The sequence below is a fragment of the Parus major genome, chromosome 9, assembly GCF_001522545.3.
Source record: "Parus major isolate Abel chromosome 9, Parus_major1.1, whole genome shotgun sequence".
Lineage (NCBI taxonomy): Eukaryota > Metazoa > Chordata > Aves > Passeriformes > Paridae > Parus > Parus major.
Window position 1 is genome coordinate 16810684 of NC_031778.1, and position 22193 is coordinate 16832876.

Below are 22193 nucleotides of genomic sequence, written 5' to 3' on the forward strand. Positions count from 1 at the left end.
ATTAAAAGATTAAAAAAGGAGTATTGTTGGGAGATACAAAAAGAACATCTTGCCTCCAGCACCCTCCCCAGCCCTGCCAGAGTCACCCCTGTGAATATATCCTATTTTGGGTGCTGTCCTGTAATGGAGTGGGAAATGAACAGTGAAAGCTGGCCAAGGTCAGTGAGGTCTGCCAGAAGTCTGCAAAGCCTTGGTGTGGTTGCCTGGCTGGGGTCAGGCATCCCCTGGGAAAGGAGATGGGATGTCCCTCAGGTGGATGGACCCTGCTGGGAGGAAGAGTGAGAAACAATGGGCTGAATCTTCAGGGAGAACAAGCTCCTTTTGGCCATAATACCCATCAGGAGTGAGCATCCCCTCCATCCCAGAGGGGGCTGAGAAACCTCCCACAAACCCAGCAGGGGCTGAGCTGCTCCTGCCTTGGTGTTGGGCTGTAGCTCTGGCAGCTGCTGCTCCCTCCTTGCCTTCCCAGGTCAAATCCAGCCACGTCTTGCCCTGCCCAACGCCACCACGACTGTTTGGCTGCTGAAGTGTTTTCAGCAGTCACTCCCATTATTTTTTTTAAATTAAAGAAATAGCTGTGAAACACATGATAAAAATCTATAGCTCTCCTCGCCAGCTTGCAGATAGAGTCCCACGACTGTTCATATTGGAAATTCAATTCCAATCAGTGTATTGGCAGGAAAGGATTAGGGTCAGTGCCAAATGCATTCATCCTGGCCAGCACTTACATGAGTCTGTGTGTGCTCCAGCAGCTACTCCAGTACCTGCAGAGGGCCCATCTCAGGAGCTGGCTGCTGGAATCACTCTCTGTGGGCTCTCATGCCAGCACCCCGCGATGTGCCCTGCGGAGGGTGTGGGCACATTCCTCGGTGATGCCTCCACATGCCCAGGCTGTGCCTGCTTCCCTTCTTCCCAGCAAAGCTCCCATGCAGATCAGAGAGCCCTGAGGCATCTGCTCTGGTCTCTGCTGCACAAGCAACAGGGCCTGGTGAGCAAAACCTTCAATGGTCTTTCCAATACTGTTCCCTCCACGTTCTGCAAGGATCAGCCCTATATCAGGATATATATAGATCATCTAACACACAGTAACCAGGATTTTGCACACAGTAGGTGCCTGCAGGACCCCCTTCCATCACCTCTGGGGCTCTGTCCCATCAAGTCTCCAAGTCCAAGCTGCTCAAATACATCACAACACAGAGCCTGGTGTTCAGTAGAGACCAGAACACCAAACTGCCTTTGGACATGTGAAGGCAGGGCCAGAGAGAGCTGTTCCAGGCTAAGGCAACACAACAGTGAATGTCACATGGGGTTCAGGTGCCTCACAGTTAATGAGATATTGGAAATAGAGTCAGCAGTGGAGAATTTCAAGCCATTGGGTTTTTTAGGAGTGTGGAGATAAATCTGAATAAAAATGAGTAAGGTAGAGGCATTACCCACAGGGTGTTATCTGATCTGGCATCCAAACCTGCTATTGCCTCCACTTCCCTATCTCGAGGAGCTTTTTAAATGTGCACAGCTACAAATCACACTCTTTCAGTTTAAGTGTCAAATTAAATCAAGACAAACGTTCCCCTGTTCCACATTTCCTTTGGTCCTTGGCTGAGCCCTGCAGCCCTTTCCCAAACCTCCACCTCCCACAACCTGGCACAACCCCAAGCCTTTGCCTTGGGAGACATCTTCAGCCTGAACTTCCCATCCCTCTGGCATGCAGACCTGCTCCACTGCCAGCCCTTCTTTCCAGCAAGAAAGTTGCTGAAGACTTTTTGCAGAGGAGTTTTGCTGTCAAATTCTTCCAGTCACCAGCTTTAAGCCCTTTACCAGAAAAAGTCAGGGAAAAGCAGAGTTCATCTTGGCAGCCAGCTCACTCTGTATTGAGTGTCCATCCCTCATGCAACAGTGAAAGCCCTGATGGGACAGACGGTGAAATCCAAAGAGTGAAAGCTAAAAACTGATAAGAAACTCATTTTTACACCAGCACATGATTTATATGTGGAACTCACTGCCGTAAGATACAACGAGGCAGAGAGTTTTGTAAGATTTTAAAGAAGATCTGACATTTACGCAGCTCATAGAAGATTCTGTAGCTCCATGAGTCAAGGTAGATAAAAGGAAGATGCCTGGAGGGAAGATAAGGCCATGTGCTTCGGAGCATAAGCTAATGACTAATAGCAAAAGACAAAGAAGAAAGCACCCCTGGGAGGCTGGGTTTTTCCTGTGTACCAGGTGTTTGCTTGTACCTTCTCTGAAGGTCCTGGCACATGTTTCTGCAAGATCGGATATGCGACGAGCTGCATCCCAGGCTTGCCCCAGGACAGCAACTCCCCTGCTCCGAAAATTCTAAGTTTTGTTTTGGTTTTAAATTAGACCCAGATCTCAAAGCCCTGAGAAGCCTCTGTCATTAATCCTCCTGACACACAACCTGGCCGCGTGCACTGGAAATCATTGCTCAGGGGTTGGCAGCACTCCAGGCAGAGGGGACTGAGTGCTGACTCACAGGGGCCCCAGGGATGCTGACACTGAGGGCAGGCACCAAGGATGTCATCTTAGCTGTACCTGCACAGAAAGATCTTGTCTGAGCAAGAGCATGGTGCTGCCTGGACTCAGCCAATGGCTGGAGGGCCATGGGTGATGCTGGCAGGACAGATGGGTGCACTGCTGGCTGTGCCCCATCTCCACAGAGGGGACCATGGAGCCCTGTGCACTGAGATATTCTCACTGTGGCACCTGCTGCAAAGCATGAGGCCAACATGCCACAGTTCAGGGGCCACAGTGGCAACTCACAAGCCTCTCCTCTGTAGTAGGGTTAGGAAAGATATCACATATCCTGGGCTGGGGCTGAACCAGAGGCACAACTGTTCAAATGTACTGAGGCTGGATGTGGTGGCACCAGGGCTTTGTGTTCACTTGCAGCCATGTATTCCCACATCCCATCTCTGTGTTCTTCCACTGCAGCAACACTGCCACAAGCCCACCTCCCACCTCTGCCAGACATGCTGCTCCACTGCCTTCTCCTTTGAAACCCCTTGTGCCCATGCATTGACATCCAGAGCTGTCACTGGCCGCCTGCCGGCGCGTGCTTCGTGCCTTGGTCCAACATCTCTTACCTTTGCAGTGTTTACATGATCTCAGCCTCCTCCTCCCCCAGTCTGTCTGCAGGCTCTGTCCTGCCTGTCAGCACACAGAGCTCTCTTTGTACAGCTACTGTCGTCTGAGACATGGATGTTTAGGTCCCAGGACCCATCCCTTTCTCCTACATCCACCCCCCACTCCATTGGCCAGCTCTAGGCCCATTAACACCACTCAGGGCCTTTACCTTGAGATTTGTGGGCCCAAATATTCCTTTGTCTCCTGACCAGTGCTTCTGCACAGAAGTGGACTCCATCTCTGGGGCCAGCCTGCCACCCTGCCTGGCCCTGCTCTGTCTGCACAGCATCTGAGTGTTTCTGGCAATGGGGAAGGCCCCTCAGCTGCAAGATGGACATGAAGGTCAGAGCACTGGAAGATGATGATGTCAACCCTACTGCTCAAACTCACCATGTTCCTTGCCTTCATTGCCACCTTCCCACACGTGCTTTTTCACTGTGGTGGGTTAAAGCCTCTTATTGCCCTGCAACCCCATGGATGAGGTTGGGTATTTTTCTTGTAGGTGCTGCCACTCTCCTCCTGCTCAGCTCCATCAGCCCTGCCACAGTGCCCTGCCTCACTCCATCCTCCAGGGCTGCTGCTCCCCCTCACACATCCCCATCCTTGGCAGGGCTGGTCTCTCCTGAGCTTCCCCACTTCAGGCAGGAGACAAGCTCAGCTGCAGCACTCCTAGTCTAAACAAAAACATGGGTACAGCACCCCAACCTCCTCCTCCTCCTCCTGGTGCTCTCCCCGTGTGCTTGTTTGTGCCTCTCTCAGCCACACTGTGTCATTTACAGCGCTTCAGCCACCCTAAATTGAGACTGGGAGAACTGAGGAAAGATTGCTTTTTCATTTATTTACGTATTTCCACAGCACCCAGCAGACTCAGTCAACACACCAGAACACACACTGCTCCACCAGGAGCCAAATAGCTACTGGCTCCATCTCACATTTGCCTTCATGCCATCAGTGGAACAGCCACAGACCAGCAATGAGCCCACATTCCAAGGGCTGCAAGCACAAGGGAAAGAAGAAACCCTAAAATAACTCCCTCAGCCTGGAGCTGGCAGCACCCAGAGCCATCGGGGAAACCCATCCCACCCTTCATGCCTAGTTGAAAAGGCTCAGCTGCCACTCAGCGGGCAGGACCCAGCTGTGAGGGGCTGATGAGCCTTTGAGCATCCCGGCAGATTGCAGCGAGCGGGTGTGATTTGCTCCATCCTGATGCAGCAGAAAGTTGCAGCTGCGGGGAGCGCTCTGGCATTTGTTACAAAACAGCTCCCCACCCTTTTTATTTTTTATTTTTTTTTTTCCTTTTCTATTTTTTCGTTTTCCCTTCTTCTTGAAAGCAAAAATATTTGCTGCAAACAGCATTTAGCGGAGCGCTGTGGTACCCGCCGGCTGTCGCAGGCTGGTGCCCATGGCCCTGCTGCCATCTTCAGGGCATCTCCCACCAGCTCCCGCTGGCCCGGGCTTGCGGCGGCGCTGCGGGAGGGCGTTCCTGGCCACGGCTCCTCCGAGACCAAAGGCTGGGGGAAAAAAGCCAACAGGCAACTTCTGGAGCACTTTCCACAGCACGATCCAAGAATTAAAAAAGCGAAACAGATTTTACATATTAAGGCTACAACCCTTTAGTGCAACATTAAAGACTATTTACTTAAGAGGTTGTGGATGTTACGCTGGGAAGTTTTCCCTTCCACAGATGCTCCGAGCAGCGATGGGAGAAGCCTGCAAACAGCAGTTCGTGGTGTTTTATGGCGTCGTTGCTGCTGCAGCCAAAAATGCTCGTTATCCTTCCAAAGTGGAGGTTTGCCAGGGCTGTGGTGATGGGCAGCTGGTCCCTGGGTGATGGCTGTGGGTGCTTTTCTTCTCCAAAATCACGCGTTGAAGACACCTGTGGGTTGTCACAAGCAAGTCACTGCCTTTATTATTTACAGGCTTGAGGATCTGGAAAAGCATCCATAAATCCTGTGCCATTTTCCCAACATGACATTGCCCAGCCTTTCCCTCCCCCCCACTTCCAGCTTCTCTCCTCTGGATGACTCTTGGGAAATCTGGAGGAATTAGAGATTAACAGAGAAAAATATTTCACCTAATCAAAAAAAAAAGATATAATCAGAAGAGCTCGTTGTGAGCCCAGAAACCTGATGGGCTTTAAAGCTTCAAGTTTTCCTCCTGACCACAGGGAGCTGTTCCCACTCCTCCATTGGAGGCGAAAAGGAAGGTAACGCCTCCTGCTAAATCCAGATAACCCCGTTCATCTTCTGCCGTGGATCTTTAACGTTTTTACTGGACAGGAGCCAAACACTGGGAAATCCAAGCCTCACCTCCAGCCCGCTCTTGGGCCACCTGTGCTCATGTCGGCACAGCTATGACGGCCCTGTGCTGCCTCCTGAGCCGTCCTGTGGTTTCCTCCCACCCTAGACGGCGCTCCTGGAGCCCTATCTCCAATACATTATCCTAAATGGGAGGAACCAGAAAGCCAGACTTTGGGTCAGCAGATTTTTGCTGGGGGGAAAGAAACTAAAAAAGAGCAGGTTTGGCTCTTTGTAGACACATTTCCCGCTACAAGAAACTGTGGGAAACCCCAGTGGTGCTAAAGGAACCATTCTGCCCCAGTTTTTTGATTTCTCTTCCCTGTCCAGGTCTGTACCTGCCACAGACCCAGTGATGTCTCCATGGTTTTCAAAGTTACGACCACCTGAAATTGTGTTTAGATGAGAAAAGCAGCTTTCATTAATGTCTAACATGTCCCCTGTGTGCCCAAAATGCTCAGAAAGCTGAAGAAAAATTAAAAGTCATAATGCATTTTTTTATTCTTATTGATTTTTAAGCCTATTTCATTCTGGGGAGCTGGCTTGTAATTTTGGAGCGCTTGTGGGATAATATAAGTACCCGAGGCCTCATGGCAGGATTGTACAAAGACTTTTACGTGTGTTTTATTTTTCAGTAACCTTGATAGCTAAATACAGTCTTATGGAGAAGAGTTTTTAATATTCAGGCTGCCAAAAATAATTGCTTTTCAGTATTATGTGCTAAACCACCTGATGGGGCCACGGCACTGGAATTCATGTGGGCAAGCTGGCCAGGAGGGATCTCCAGTGAAATGTGGGGACCAGCTACCCCATCCCAGGGCTGCCCTGCCTTTCTCTGGCTTTTATTGCACCACCCTGGACTTACCACCAGAAAACTGGAAGCCCCAGGATGTGGTGGCATCTCCTGGTGCTCACGGGAAGGCTCGGCTGGTTGTGCAGGGCACACTGCAAGCCCAGCAGCTCCACATGCACATCCTTGCTCAGGAAGCCGTGCTTTAATCAAGGCTCTGGGATCCTTCCTTTGCTCGCCTGGGGCGGGGGGATTTTAATTCTAAACACATTAGTGTGCAAGATTGAAAGGTAACGTGTCCTCCCGGGGCTGCCGAACAACGGAAAGGAGCCTGGGTTTCATTTGCACAGAGTGTGCAGTGGGAATTTCCCTAACCAAATAAAAAGAAAATGAAAAACTCACTCTCTCCAAAAGTTTAATTCTCTTAATTACATTAATTGGAGAAACATAGGAGCCTTCTTTGCACGCCTCTCTTCTCTGCAGAGGAGAAGGGCTGCAGAAAGGGATTTCTCTTGCATGAGGGTGCAAGCTGGACTCGCATCTGCTGTCAGGATGGGATGGGGATGGAGGAGGCACAGCAGGGATGCTCTGCAGTCAGCCTCGCCCCAAAAAAGAGCCTGGATGACCCCTGCACTGTCAGATGGCCTATTAATCCCTGGAAAATGTAATGAGGATTTCTCTCCAGCCTTCTCCTGCTCCAGATTTCCATCAGGCATCAGAAGGGACACGGGGAGCAGAGCGACTCGTCTCAGCCCCAGTTTCTCCAAGGCATTTCAGCAGCCAGGAGGTGGCACGTAGGGCTGGAAGGGGCTGTGCTGTGGGCTGAGGTTCTCTGTCAGCTGCAGCCACGGGCACCCCCTGCCAGGTGCTGCCCACCTGCAGGGCCCGGCCCCGCCGCCCCATTAGCGCTCGGGCTCGTTCAGCGCTTCCTTGGGGACAGCGGGGAGGTGACATCATGGCGAGAACAGCAGGGAGGGGGAGCGGCTTCCGCCCTGCTCCGCACAGCCATGGCCCCCCAACACCCCCTGGGATTCACCCTGTCGGCTTTAACCCCTTTGCTGCCGCAAGGAAGGGAGGAACGTGTGTGCTGCCTGTTCCCGTTGCTGGCCATCTTGAGCCCAGTGGGGATGTCCACCCCCTCAGCGGTGGGGACCATCCCCCAGATCCTCACAACGGAGAGATGACAGGGAGAAACAGCATAAATATGTCAGAAATACCTGCAAATGTATATTTCCCAGCTCTACGTGGAAATCAGTGCTCTTGGAAAATCTGGAAGGAAAAGGGGTTTTGAACTTGAACCCACACAAGGCTCTGCTGAAAGCAGCCTGGCCCCCACCCGGCCTGCCTCCAGCTTGCTGGAGGAAGACAAACACTAAGGCAGCAACACGTCTTGCTCTGCTCTTGGGCAAAATGTCTTCTTTAAGGGTCGTAATTCAGGTTTCCCAGGGCACCCGAAGGGCTCTGGGGAGGGTCAGAGTTTGGGTGAGCTGAGGAAAACTGAGCTGGGTTGGACAGCAGGATCCCCCTCCACACGCCAGCTCCCCGGCGGTCGGCCAGAGGCCTGCTCCCCACTGACACCGCAGCAGGAAAGGTGACTCCAGAACTATAATTTTAATATATAATGTGAGAAAAGTCTGTGTTTACAAAAAAAAAAAAAAAAGAAAAAGAAAAACTGGACATGGCCAGACCATTTGGCTGAATGCTTTTCCTTGGTTAAAAAAAAAAAAAAAAAGAAAGAAAATAAAAGGGAAAGGAAAGAGCCACCTTTGTAGGGGAGATCATGTCTGGAAAATTCCAGCCCAAATGACATAAGTTATGAGCAATTGAAAATTCGGATTAGAAAGGAATTGAGCAAAAAACCTCAAGTATGAACATCAGCATCCTGCTTACAGGTCCCCAGTGCCTGAGCAGAGGCTGGCAGTGGGATAGCTCCCAGGGCACAGACGCTCCAGAATGCTTTAGGGCCTGGGGAGGGGAAAGGGGGGAACTCCTATATGACATCAAGGTGCTGGAAGAGAAGGGAGAATAGGAGGCAGCCAGATATAATCCAGAGCCTCCCCCTTGGGCAGTCACTATTGGCAAAGAGCTGCTCTAAGGTGCCATAAATTACCCACAGCAAATCCCTTCACCCCAAACACCTCCTGTTCTCTCCTGCCATCTCAGGGCAGGGGTGTAGCTACAGCCCAAGTTTGGGCTGCACATAAGACTGAACCCACTGAACTCCTGTTGTTTCATGCTGGCTTTGCTCAGCTGGGGCAGCTTTGTGCCAGAAATCTCCTAACTGGATTTACTCCTGGCTTGCTGCAGGTTGGGCTGTGCCAAGAAATGCACAGGTGCAAATTAAACCAATATACCTTGTGTGGGGAGGTGCTCCTCCTTTATATACCTTTATAGAAGGTTTGCATTGCTGTTTCTAGACTGGCTTTAAAACCAAGTGGAGCTGAAGCGCTGTGTCTACCATTTCAAAGCAGCCGTGTGTCTGCAGGGCTTTGCCAGGCCAGCACAGCCATAACTGCCTCTAATGAGGGCTGGAAACATGACATGACACCAGCAGGAGAACCCTCACTGTCCCTGCTGCCAGGGGACAGAGATGTACTCCTTCCCTGGCAGCCCTGGTGCTGGAAATCCCACTTCCCTGGGCTGCCTTTCATGTCCCTCCCTCACTGGGTGTCCAAATCCTGCCTTTCAGCATCATCAAGAGGATGAAGATGGGAGCTCACAGTGCACCTTGCAAGGTCCCATGGTGGGAGGCCACCTCACAAACCTCCATGCTATGAGACTACCTTGCAAGCCATGGCAGGAGAATACGTTACAAGCCCTCGTGGTAGGAGGTTCCCCTATCCCAGGCTCCAGAGCTCTCTTGCTCAGGCAGAGATGGGCCCATGGTTTGATTCCCACTAATGCAGAAGGTACAACAGCTCCAGACAGGCAGTGACAACCCCAGGCTCAGCTCTTCATGGCTATGTCACAGGGATGATCCTGCCTGTGACACTGTGCCCTGAAGCAGGCTGATACCCACAGTGAGAGCCACCCGGTTCCCAGGCCCCAGCATGAAAGGAACTGGAGATGCCCTTTGTCAAGTGAGGGTGCAGAGACCTCATGTGGGAGCTAGGCCTTGGGCTTGGAGTCAATGAACCCAGCCACAGCCTGTCCCCAGTTTGTTTTATTATCTGCATTGTTTATGGACACCCAGACATGGCCCTGACGGCGTGAGGGGCATTGCACCCCTCTGGCAGCGCTGTGCACACCCTGCACCAGCCCCAGAAGCCAGCCCTGGTCAGGATCCATGGACAGCATCACCCCCCTTAGCGAGGGCTGGGAGAAAGGCAGGATCGGTGGTGTTATTTTACTTAATTTATGATTAAATGCCCCCAGAAGAGTTTAGCCCTTATTACCGAGATATAATGGCCTATTAAGGGAGCGGCATTCCCTGGAAAGCAGCCCAGTGTCAGTGACTCCTTATTGCGATAAGAACTTAATAATCACACGTGGGGCGAGGACAGGAGGAAGCCACAGCCTGCCCATGGCGCAGCCCGGGGCTCCTGCCCGCGGGGAAGGGGGGTGATGGGAAGCCCCTCTGGGAGCTCTGCTGATTGAGAAGGAAATCCCCACGCTTGTAAATCTGTAATTCCTCACTAAATGCTTCGTAACGACAACAAATGTAAAGTAGTGTCAGAAACCTCTCATTTTCTTTTACGGTAAAGTCATGTCCTGAAGCCAAAGAAAGGAACTAGAGAAAAACTAATTGCTCACTCACTGTTTAAAATGTGCTGGTCTTCAGCATCTTTGCAGTTTCTTTGACCTGTTTGCCATGTTGTCCTACGGGCAGGGTGGAGAGCTTGAGTCCTGAGTGTCTTCTACCCTTGTAATCAATTAATTTCCAATTTAGCTTCCAGGAGAAGGGACCCCCCTCCTCTATGTCCATTTCTCAGCACATCACTCCTAAATGTGAGTCTCACTTGCTTCTGGGTTTGTTATTGAACAGGGAACATTTTCTCAGCAAAATGTAAGGCTGGGTGATAAGGACTGGGCAGGAACTGATAGAGACTTTGCAGATCGAATATGATGTTGTTTATTTGACTATGATGTATATTTAAAGGTCTCAGTTACAATTGGCCCCAGGCACTCTCTAATGAGCTGCAGCTGCCTGGACTCTCATTAGCTTTAATGACATCTTCTCAGTACATTTTTCTTGGGGTAAGACCTTGTCCTTTCTATGGTTGTGCACACACTAAAACCAAGAGACATCTCACCCTAAAAGGGCAGCCAACTCAAAACAGTGGAGCAATGATAAATGATGCAAGTGCCCAGAAGAGACAAACCTTTCCTGGAAGAGTCATTGTTTATTTAAGGCAAACTAAATGTAATTTACTTTGGCACGCCTTAGAATTAGCCCGGGAGGTATTTGCGCCGAGGCTCAAAAAGCGGGTAACAAAGTCACCGTGTGTGTTCGGCAAAGATCAATTTGCAATTTCCCTGATTTTTGCCATTTGCCTTACTCAATGGGCAACCATCTGCCTTCCCAAGAGCCACTTTTGGAGGCAGAAAAGCGGCAAGAAAAAAGCCTGGATTAGGAGAGGAGGTGAGAGCAGCAAACACAAGCCCCAGTGTTAGGCAGCACCTCCCCGCTCCCGCTGCAAGCCTGCGAGCTGCCGGCGCTCCGGCAGGCTGCTGCCTATTGATCCTGCCCCTCCATGCGGAGCCCCAGCCTCTTTTTTTCACTCTGGGTATGTCTTCTGGTGCTCTGCCCCTACCGCCAGCGGAGGCCTTATCCGACTTCCATCTCTTCTTCGGAGAATTGAGGGAGCAGTCATTAATCATCCGAGCTGTCCCCTCCGTGGGAGCACAATGGCCTTCTTTATCCTGCACTTCAACAGCCCTGACATGTACAATAACAATCAGCCTTGACGTATCTGTATTGCACCAAAGAGATTTACTCAAAAGGTTCTTTTGCAACATTTTGGGTTGTAGTTAAAATATATTGGTGTATTGTGAGGCGAGTGGTACAGATGATATCGGAGATGTATAAGGGTTTCTAGGTAGCGGGGCAGCGTCTTGCAAACATTTTTCTGGCAGCGTTGCTAACCCTGGCAGCTGAGGTAGAGATGGCTGGTGCAGGGAAGGTGATCCATGCTTTCATGGGGTGCTTTTCCATCCTGACTGTTTTCTTAGGGAATCTTTCTAACGGGGAAATTTGGCTGCTTCTGACTGAGACGTGCAGAGCTTAGGAAATTCCTGTTCCAAACAGAGTGCTGCTCTCATGACATGATGGATAGTAAAGCACCATCCCAGCAACCCTGGAAATATCAGATAGAACTTGTATCTCCCAGCTGATGTCCCATTTGTCCCATCCCACATTCAGGGATTTCTCCTCTACAGTGCAATATAGTGGAATTTTGTCCCCAAAACTCCATCAGAGATACAGAAGTCTGCAGAGCTGCTCATAGGATTTGTCTGAGGGAATGTTTGGATCTCACTGCCACCACCACACGTGTGCACCAAATGTCCAGACACAGGGGGCAGGAGAAGACAAGCTGGGTACCACAACTCCTGGGCATGAGGGGAACAAGGGAGAGGTCAGGAGAGGGGAAGTGAGACACAAAAGAGAAATGCTGATTGAAAAAGCAGCGAGCTGCCTTTACCCACATTTAGTCAGTTGAAAGTTGCTTTAAGAATTTCTAAGCCCTCCTTAAATTCCTGGGCTCCAAAATGCCACTGAACTAGCAGAGGTATTTCTGGACAAGTTGCAGGAGCTCCCAAACAGCCAGGGAACACTAAGAAAATACAGAAAGATGGGGGTGGGGGAAATAAAAACAGGAAACAGGTGGGATTTACTTCTCCCTTTCCCCCCCATCGTCGTTTCACTGCTTTCTGCGGGGGCAAGCTGCACCTCTGAAGTTCAGATTAAATAGTTTGCTACAAAATAAAAATGCAAGTGAGTTAACAAGCTCTGAGATTTAGGGAGACGCCATTCTGGGAGATACACTCGTAGGTCACCGGGGCATTTCTCAGCTCTCCAGACCCCCTGGGTAACTGCTTTGCCCCTTCCATCCTCAGTGAAACCTAAGCCTGTCGTTTGCTCACAGCCAGGCAAGCTGCACTCGCTCAACTGTCCCAGCAGCCCAGCCTCCTCTTGGATTCACCGCTGCTGATCCAACACCCTGCCCTGCCTGAGAGCAGCTGGGGCTAAAAACGCAGCAGTAACAGAGCAAATATTGGGATTATTACAGTTCAACGGCTTTTCTTGAAATTACAAATTGCTTTCAGTCCTCTGTGCTGGATAAATGGGTGGGCAAAGCAGGGCTGGGGGAGTTGCAGGGGGGTGAAGCCGTCCTGGGACCCCCATGCTGTCCCTGCAGAGCTGCTGACCTGCTCCAGTGCAGGCAGACACGGCGTCCCTGGCACCAAGCAAACCGTGCCAGGCAGAGCTGCACATGCTGCCCCTTTGCTCTTATCCAGGAACCTATTTTTTAAAATACGTATTTTCTGCTGGCTGCCTCCATGGACTTTTTTTTTTTTTTTCTTCAAATTATTAATTTATTTCCTTCTTTCTGAAGAAATGTGGGAATCAAAAAGCACACGGCTCACAGCACACAATGACCTGGCCAGCGCTGCTGGATCCTGCACAGCCAGAGCCAGGCTGTGGGCGTGCTCTGAACAGTACCATCCCCTTGGCAGCCCCAGAAGCAAAAGCAGCTTTTCCCTCTGACACAAACTACACCCAGGTCCAACCTCTCATTTTCACTCCTCAGATCCTTCCTGACCTCTCCATGAGCACCCATGGAGCTCCTGCTGCTGAGTGCCACATGTGAATGTGGGTGATGCCATCAGCTGAGCTGGAGGCCAAACAGATGCTTCCTACTTGGTCATGATTTGGTGCACTGATTTGACATGTAATTAGAATTATAAATTTATCCCATCCTTCCTTCCACAGCCACGAATTACCCTGATCTCCTCACCGGGCTTCCATCATTTACAGATGTTAGCAGGGATGCCTGAATATGGTGTTGGGAGAGCTGCTCATCCCTGGCCACGGGCCATCATCCCACCACCCCAACCAGGAAAGGCATTCCAATCTGGGAAAGACACACTGTGGGCAGCTGGCAGAGAAGAGGGAGATGGTTTGAGTAAAGCCTCCCAGGAGCACCAGGTGAGGCTGAAAGGACTAATGAGCTCTGTCCTCCTCCTGCTGCGAGCTGTGGACCCAAGCAGAGACATTTCATCTGGTAGAGACTTGCACATCAACATACCCATTCCTCCAGGTTTTCCTTTCCAGCCTTTCCCCAAATAAAGGCTCATGCTGCTCTGCAGCAGGCTCAGGCCCAGGCTTTTTATTATTTCCAAGGTCATTTGCTCTGCAGCGGGGCTGGAAAACAGAATTGCCTTTCTTGTGCTGTTTATGTCTACCAGATACACACTACTTGCTTTTTCATTTGGATTCATTTTCTGTGCTGTCCTGAGAGAAAGGAGCAAAGCAATTTTCTATTTACTGCAAAATTCCAACTGAGCAATTTTGTGGATCTGGAGATTGTCAGGAAGAGGTTACTGGACTGTGTACACAGAGGAGGAGGAGAGCAGAAGTGATAGGAGAAGTGCACAGAGCATGAGAGGCGATAACTAAAGCTGTTTCAATCCCATCCCTGTCTCAAAAAACCTTTGCCTAAATACCCAAGACTGGTAACTATTACTGGATGTGTGAGTAATTCCTAGATAATTTTTTAAGTATTTGGAAAAAAACAATGCATAATGAAAACATTACGTTATTGTCGTGCTGCTGACACTGTTGGCCAGATTCTCAGCTGCTGTGAATCATGATCTCGCCTTTGACTTGAGGAGAATTATGCCTTATTTTTCCCAGCTGAGGATCAAATCCATTGGCCAGCACTCATGCCACCTTTGCCTTGCAGGTTAGAGTGAAGTCACTCCTAAAAAGCTGGTAAATTTGGCGATGCCTGCCTGTGGCTTGGCTCTGAAATGTAGCCAAGGCTGCAAAGTGCCAGCTACAGCTGGCTGCTGTTGTGTCCAGCCCAGATGGGGTGAGCTCTGTGCAGATCTGGTACCGGTGAGGGCAGGCAGAGGCTTTGCTGGATCCCAAGGATGGGAGCCCAACGAGGACAGGGCTGCAGCCAGGGAGCTGGGAAGCATCCGGCTGGCAGGAGGGAAGGGTAAACAAGAACTGGTTAGCAGTTTGCACATATAGATTAATTCCTATATGTTTTTTGGAACTTAGAATAATTTATTGTAATTACTGTTGACTGAGTTGTGTTTGAAGGAGGCAGCACTGTTTAAAAGGATTTTTTGAAAGGTATTGAATTGGGAGGCAATTACTTTTTTTTTTAAGATATGTTTAAGGATTATAAAAGTAATTACTGCCCTCAAGCCAGGATGTCTAATTATGTTAAACTGTGGCTTAAGACAGCATAGTTTTCAGTCTCTTCCTTGGGTGGCTCACGCAGGAGCAGAGCACACGTGGCATGGCCGGGGCAGGGCACCACAGCAGGGCTGCAGCCCTGCAGGGACACGAGGTAGACACAGGGGATGAACGTGGGACCACAAGAAAGCAGGGGAAAATGGGTGGAAAAGGGAGAAAGGGAAAAATCAGGAGGGCAATGGAAATGAGAGACTGTGGGCACCAAGCTGGCTCTCCTGTCACCCCAGCTGTTGGGCACAAGCCAGCCTGATGTCTGCAGGGAAGAGTTTGCCCTTGCTTTGGGGAATGGGCACACTGACCCCTCCGGGGCCTCTTCCTGCCCTGTTTTTCTCTGTTTTCCTCTGGGAGCCCTTCATGAGCAGCAAGAGAGAAGTATGCGTTTATTTTTCAAGCTTGCCTTTTGACTCCAACTCCCCTCTGTTCTTCTGCCAACGTGTGAGAAACAAGTTCAGGTTTAAAAGGCAACCTGAAATGTGCATGCACGCACAAAACAGTTTTATTTTTATAATGCTGTGATTTATGGGCCAGCTTGGGGCAGGGGGGGATTTCACTGGTGATTTCTGAGCATTTGAAGGCTGCCCATAGCAGGAGAGACAGCCAACATCCTACGTGCCAGGGATGTGGCTGTGGCAGGCAGGGGCAGAGGGCAGCAGCGGGGAGGGCACAGAGGGTCTGCGAGGGCACTGCAGCTCACAGGGGCAGGGCTGGGTGCAGTGTGGGGAGGCAAAAGTGGGAATGAGAGGTGGAGCTGCAGAAGAGACAGGCAAAGCTATGCCTTAAAATGTCTTAAGAGCTGCTGGGATTTGGGCTCAGCCCGGAGGTGGGGGACCCAGGGGAGGCCACTGCTCTCAGAGCTGGGCAGGAGGGAGGCTGGCATGCCGAAATCGGGAGCCCTCCTTCTCCATCCCTCCCAGCGCTCGGCTTTGGGGGTGTGCTCGCATGGCTGATCACACACATCAATTCCGAGTACTTAAACAACACCCGGCTGGTCCCTCTCACCCCACACCTCTTCGCCCCCAGGCAGCCGCAAGCCAGGAGGCCATGGGCTGGTGGGGGCACACACACACACTCCTCTTCCAGCGAGTCTCAAAACAAATTCACCCCGTTTAACCCGAACTGTCAAGCGGCGTTGACCCAGAAAAGGCTGTTCCCGGGGGCAGCAGCAGAGCAGGCCGGGGCAGGAGGGAGGGCTGTGCCCCACTCGGTGCTGCTGAGCAGGCTGGGCTCAGGAAGAGAGCGGTGACAGCATCCTTGGCCGTGGCACTGCAGCCCCAGGCGCTTGGTGGTGCAGAGCTGCTGTCTCACAGGCTCCGGGGAGATACTGCAAGGAGGAGATGCAGCGAGAGGCGACGGATGATATCTGCTCTCTGGGAAGAGCAAGTGCTGCGCTGCCACGGAAAGCAACAGCTAGAAAGCAAACCAGGAGCTGCCAGCGCTGGGAGAGGAACAGCAGGGCACTTCCAGCATCCCACGAATCTGTCAAGTGTCAGTGCTGGGTTTATCTCTGGTTTGGCTGCATGAGATAGACTGGAGAAAATGCAGTTCTGACACAAGGTTTTTTTCAAATACAGAAAATAGTTTATTATTATTATTATTGTCGCTGTTGTTATTATTACTAGTGTTATTATTATTTCTCAGTCTGGCTCCCCAGTGTCTTTGCGTGATTTGCACCTTTGGAGCCTGCCAGCTGAAATAGTCAGTGTGGGTTTTTTTCCAAAGCTACACGTGGAAGCAGTTCTTGGTGGTTTGGGTCCTTTGTATTCCGTGGATTATAAAAGGTCTCTGCTGTAAGTAGCCTGGAAAAGGAGAAGTACTAATTATTATTAACTCTGCCAAAGCCAATAATATCCTTGGGTAATTATCAGTTTACCCAATTTTCCTGTGAGCCTACTGTGTAAATACACCATTGTAAGAGGCTATTATTTCCTCCATGCTCCACCTCAACATAGCACTGATAGTTTTGGGCTCGTCACGAGCCTGTTGTGTTCAGGGCTGTTAATCTGGCTGGACAGTCACCACCAATAATCAAATATAAGACAGGGAATGGCACGAGTTTATGTGCTTCTGCCACCCTCGCAGTCAGGCCCCCTGTCTCCACTGCAGCCTCACCAAATGCTGCTGAGCCCTCTTGCCCCGGCTGGGACCATTTTCCACCTTCATGCAGAATGCGGCAGGATGCGCCCCAGGGAGCGTGGCCACCCCTCCGGCCCCTGGGCAAGCGGCACGGCAGGGTGGGGACCATGCCCCTGGCCACTGCCTCCACGCCCCATCCTCATCCCGAGCATGACTTTCCCTGCCACGCTGAGGTGGAGCCGGCGGGGAGGAAGCGTGTCTCACGGCAGGAGACCCGAGCTGCTTTCCCTTTCATCGCCGCTCATTTATTTGGATTAGAGTCAGCTCTCTCCTGAATCCTTTGTTCGCTGTTTGTTATTCCACATGCGCCCAGTGCTGCGTGTTCATCTTTATTAGCTTTAATTGCTTCCCCGTTCTAATGGGATCTCGCTATTCGCATACAATTGAAAGGAAATGTATTCATTAAAATAATTCTCCTCCTAACTGTTGTTTAGAGCTGGTGCTGTCAGTGCCACTCACCGTGATTTTCTCCCTGCCCACCATGCACTGCCGGACGGGAGCAGGACACAGCAGAGCTTCACTGGTGATTTCTGTTAGTGTGCACCACGGGCTGGAGGCTCAGGTCAGCTCGGGTGATGTTTGCTGACAGAGGAAAGGTCACATGAAGCCACCTGGCTGCTCTTGCTGCGAAGCCTGAGGCACACGTGAAGGGGCAACACGTGTGTGCCCCCATCGGGGCACCCTCCACTGCCCCACTCACACCACAGCTCCCAGCCCTCACCTCCAAGGGGAAGGGATTAAATGGGAAAGTGGAAGAGAGACAAAAAAGCCAGGAATGCTTGAGGGCTGAGACGGTGCTACGGAAAAGTCTCCAGCTGAAATTAGTGACAAGAGGCAGTTTCAGGCAGCAGACAAGCCATCTCCTGAACAGCTTGGCTTCCTCCCTGGCACTCAGACCAACTTTTCCTCCTTATTTATTTCCTCCAACCAGCACTAGTTAGGGGTCTTTAGGGAACAGTTTAATGACCCTTCTTCCTCCTGGCTGTTTACGCTGGGCTCTCCCTCCTCTACCTGGGGCTGCTGAGGCACCATTGCCACTGTAGCTAAGCAACCTCCCCATTAGCACACTGGTGGCTCAGACCAAGGCGTCTCCTCACCAGCTTTACACAATTAGCCCCTTGGTTTTTGGCTGCAGTGCCACTCTCCTCCCCTCCCAACACCTCTGAACAGTTTGTTTCTGCAGCACTGTCCATTCAAATGAGTAGATCTCCCTTTCGATGAAAAAAAAAAAATCCCCTGTTTTATGACATTCCAAATCCTCTGTGAAAGCTGCCTTCCCTTGCCTGGCATATTTATGCCATAGTTTGTTAAGACCATCATGTAAGGCCAGGGATGGGAAACTGGCAGTTTCAGGGCTTGCAGAGCTGTTTCAGCAGAGATGGGCAACTTGTTCTCCTTGTAGGTGATGCAGATGTGCAGGAATTGTCCCTGTAAATGCAGCTGGCAGAGTCCTTCCCTGCTGGCCACCCCACGGGCTATATTTAAGTCATTAATGGGCCATGAGGGAGTATCAACTTAGACCAACACCACCATCCTCAAAAAAACCCTGGCAAAGATGAGCCCTGCCAGCATCCCTCATGCTCTTGTTCCTGTCCCATGTCACCTCTGTGGGGTGGCTTTGCAATCAGCACAAAAGCCCTTGCAATGTTTGTTTTCACTAGCAGGGTATTCCTGGACAGCCTGGCTCCCCGGGTGCAGACACAGCCTTGCAGCTTTCCTGGAGCTAATCCTGGACTGGAGCTGGTCTGGGAGCTTCGTTTAAAATGTAAATGACTTGGTGTTGCCTAACAGCAATGGCATTAATGGGATGCAAGCTTGTGCCCGCTAATAGCATCCTGCAGAACTTCTGAAGGGAGCGTCTGCTTTGTCTCTGCGTTTGTCTGTCACAAAAGAACATTGCCCAGGCCCCGGCTCCCAATCTATTAATATATTTGCTTAATTACGCTGTACAGAGCGAGTGCCAGGCTGGCAGACAGACTGCAGAAGCTCTGCTATCACTGGAAGTGCTCCTCTGAAGAAGACAGTGGTGACATCACAGGCAGGTGACATCAGTCCATGACACTTCTGCTCTTCCATCCGGCTCTGCAAACCCTTCTGACCTTGCCCTGCCAGCCTCAGGGTGAATTTGGATTGGGGCTATCAAGGTGGCCCCGATAACAGACACGTGCCAATGCTCCCCAGCAACCTGCCCTGCACACCCTAACGCTGGCATCCGGCTGCCAAGCGCTGCCCCCTTCCCCCAGTGAGGGCTCACCGTCTATCTGCATTTTAGAAGTGCCTATCAAGCCCCAAAAGACAGCGTTAGACAGGCAGTAACCATCTGCCTGCAGGTCAAGTGGCTGTGACAGGCATCCTCTGGCCACTAAGACAGTGAGACAGTTTTGAGACTGTCTTCACAGATACTCTGGCTGACTGCAGAAATCACTACCTGTTCTGTCACTTTTTATTCATCCTTGGGATGTACTTGAGAGCTGTCAGCTCCCTGAGTCACGGGGAGGCTGAATGTCTTGCCAAAATGTGTGCTCGGGTAGCAAGAGCGTGATGAACACTCAGAGCAGCCCCAGGAGCCCTGCCCTGGGCTGGGGCATTGTCCCTGGCACACACAGCAAGGGGAACCCCGGCCTCGATGGCCAGAAGCCCCCAGGCAGCAGTGACTGCTGTGGCTGCCAGGCCCCTGCAGGTAATGCCAGAAATGCCCCTGCACAGCATCACTGTAAGCAGTGTGAGATGGTTGGTGAAGCATTGAGATGTGAACAGGGTGGGGGGCTGCTCTGCTGATGCTTTTTTGGGAGCCTTGCTGTTCTGGGCAAGCAGTGGGATAGGATGTGGCCAATCCAGGAAGGAGCTTTCATCTCTAATAGGGCTACTGAGCTGCAGCTGAAGCCCAGTTCTTCTTTCCTTCCTTCCCTGCCTTCTTCTTCCTAACTGAGGTTTTTTCCTAATGCCTTTTCTGCTTTGATGCTTCACTTTGGATCCCTCGTCCTCCTCCATTCCTTCTTCAGCAGAACAAAATGGTAGATCCCACCTTTGCAGGAGGTGCTGGTGCTTGGTCCAGGACAGTCTGATGAGTGGGAATTAGTAACAGGTCAAAATAAAGAAAAGTAATCACCCCTTTCAAAAAACAAAAAACCAAAAAACTCCAGAAAACCCAAAAACCAAACCCAGAAAGGAGCAGTTATAGTACCACACAGCAGCAAAGACAGCACCTTGCAGGAGGGATCTCCTGACCAAGCAGCCCTACCATGGGGTGAGAGCCAGTCCTGAGCCCTGGAGCTCTTGCAGTGATTTACTAGGACCAGTTCCTGAAACATCTGAGCATCTGCAGGTCCAAGGATATGCCACGCTTACGGGGAATAACACCCCAGGCTCTGGAAATGTATACTGGCAGCAAGAGCAGCTTTTTCTCTCTTCCCAGCCATGGGGAGGGAGGGGAGCCAAAGGGAGAGGGGACAATTCTTCTTCCATAGAGAGTAAAATGAGATTATTATTTTTTTTGCCTTGTTCTTCACATAAACCTAACACTTCCTTTGAGGCAGTCCTCCAGGACTTCCCAAACCCTAACTTCATCAAAAAGGAGAATATTTTAAAAAACAAAGCTGTTCCACCAGAACTGGCCTCCTGAAGCTTATAAACATGAGTGAGATTAGAGGGGCAGAAGAGATGGGGAAATATGCCTGATCCTGCAAAGGGTGGTGGGCAGAGAAAGCAAGGAGTGCTGCGGGAAGGGAGATGGAGCAAACAGGGAAAAACCTGAGAGAACAGGGGCCATCCTCTGGGCAGGGAGACCTTGGCCCTGCAGGCAGTGGGGGCACATCTCTGCAGGCATCACACAAACCCCTCCCTGCTCCTGGTGCCTTTGAGACAGCTCCTCAGGAAGGCACCAGGGCCACAGCAGGAGAGCCAGCAGCTGTGCTTCATCCTCTGCAGCCCTGGAAACCTTGGCTGCCCCAAAGCCTTGGGGTTTTGGGGTTTTTGGCTCCTAATCGATCTTCTTTCTAAGCTTTACTCTGGTTACAAACCTGCATGGGTCGTCGCTTTTGTTGCTTTACTACTCTTTTGCTATTTGCCAGGTTTTTTTATTTTCCTGCCTTGTCTGACAGCCCTGTTCCCTCACTGTGGTGTCCCCACTCCCCAGCAGGACATGTGCTCCCCAGCGCTGGCACCAGCACTCGCTGCCGCCTCGGACAGATGTCTCCCACCGACCCGACGGCTCTGCGGCATCTCCCGCATTCCTGAGCTGAAATAATCCCCCAAGCTTTGTTAGGTTTCTGCACCAGTGGCCCCACTGCAGTTTAATTAAGGCAAAACTCCTCCTTGCTTTAGAGATTTTCGCTTACCAGTGGATTTCCCTAAGGCCTCATCAACCGGAACGCTCCTCTCTGCTCCTCCTCTACCAGCAGCGCAGCAATCCTCGGCTGCCCAGGGGGAATGGGTGAAGCCTGGATTTAGGGTTCCTCTGAGGGTGCCTGTGTGGGATGTCCTGACACTCAGGGATGCACCTGGGTGCATCTGCTCATTGAACTGAGACTGGCCTTGTTCTGGGAAATGATATTTTTGGTCTTAACCCTGGCTTTGCTTTAGGCTCAGTGCATTGCAATTTAGCTCCTGTATTTGCAAATGGCTTTGTGGCCATTGCACAGGCTGGAATTTGTGTTTATTCTCCAAAAATGTGTGGAGCTGGTGATGGCTCTGCAGCTGGAACAGCAGACAGGATTACCCAATTACCATTTTTTTTTTCTCCACTGAGCTCGACAATAAGATTTGTGAAAAATTAAGAAAGGGCAATGCTCTTCCCTGCTTAGAGAAAGAATGAGAGCCTATCTGCCATAGGCTTCCAGATGTCACTTTATATTTTCTATAAAAATTTATAGGGAACCCAGCTGTCCCTAGAGACACAGTGTGAGGAGCAGACAGTGAATTGCCACTTGGCAGAGGTGGCCATGCAGCACGTGCTGGCAGTGCTGCTGCCTTTCCCAGCCGGGGAGTCATGGCTAAAGCAATCCTGGCACCAGCCAAAGCCTCTGCCCTGTGCTGGGCTGATGTGGCACAGCCTGGCCTCCAGTGGGCAGCGGGAGGACAATGTTTTGAGAGCAAGGTAAGCTCCTCCTGTGATGGGTGGATGAGGCCCTCAGGCTGCTCCTGCTCTCCAGCTTCCCTCACTCCTCGCTGCTGCTGGACTCCGTATTCCTCTGGCAACCCCCAGCAAGAAGAGTGCACTGGAGCAGAGAGGGGAGCAGGATTAGCCCCTTCTCTGACTTTGTTTCACATTTTCAGGAACATGAATTGCCATGGTTACCAAAGCCTGGGCTTCTCATTAGCAACATTTGCTCTCAATGTCAGATTAACGAAGTTGTTCTCTCACAGCACTGGCGGGAGCTGCAGCTGTTCTGGCACTGTT

General features: G+C 51.1%; 1 protein-coding gene and 2 long non-coding RNA genes across 3 annotated transcripts in view; 1 reads left to right on the plus strand and 2 right to left on the minus strand.

The window, feature by feature from the left end:
* Positions 1 to 3957: 3957 nt before the first annotated feature.
* On the minus strand, positions 3958 to 10331 carry LOC117244883. The gene is made up of 2 exons (XR_004498780.1): positions 9989 to 10331; positions 3958 to 5020 (listed from the first exon to the last, which is right to left on the minus strand). It is a non-coding gene; the product is annotated as an uncharacterized LOC117244883 (long non-coding RNA).
* Positions 10332 to 12777: 2446 nt separating this feature from the next.
* On the plus strand, positions 12778 to 13663 carry LOC117244882. Its single transcript, XR_004498779.1, has 2 exons — positions 12778 to 13045; positions 13166 to 13663. It is a non-coding gene; the product is annotated as an uncharacterized LOC117244882 (long non-coding RNA).
* Positions 13664 to 16228: 2565 nt separating this feature from the next.
* The window catches only part of SENP5 (SUMO specific peptidase 5), a 48309-nt gene continuing 42344 nt past the window's right edge, over positions 16229 to 22193 (minus strand). Inside the window, exon 10 of the mRNA XM_033516834.1 lies at positions 16229 to 16458. Within this exon, the coding sequence (XP_033372725.1) occupies positions 16432 to 16458 (27 nt within the window). The 3' untranslated portion in view covers positions 16229 to 16431. The remainder of the gene's footprint in view (positions 16459 to 22193) is intronic.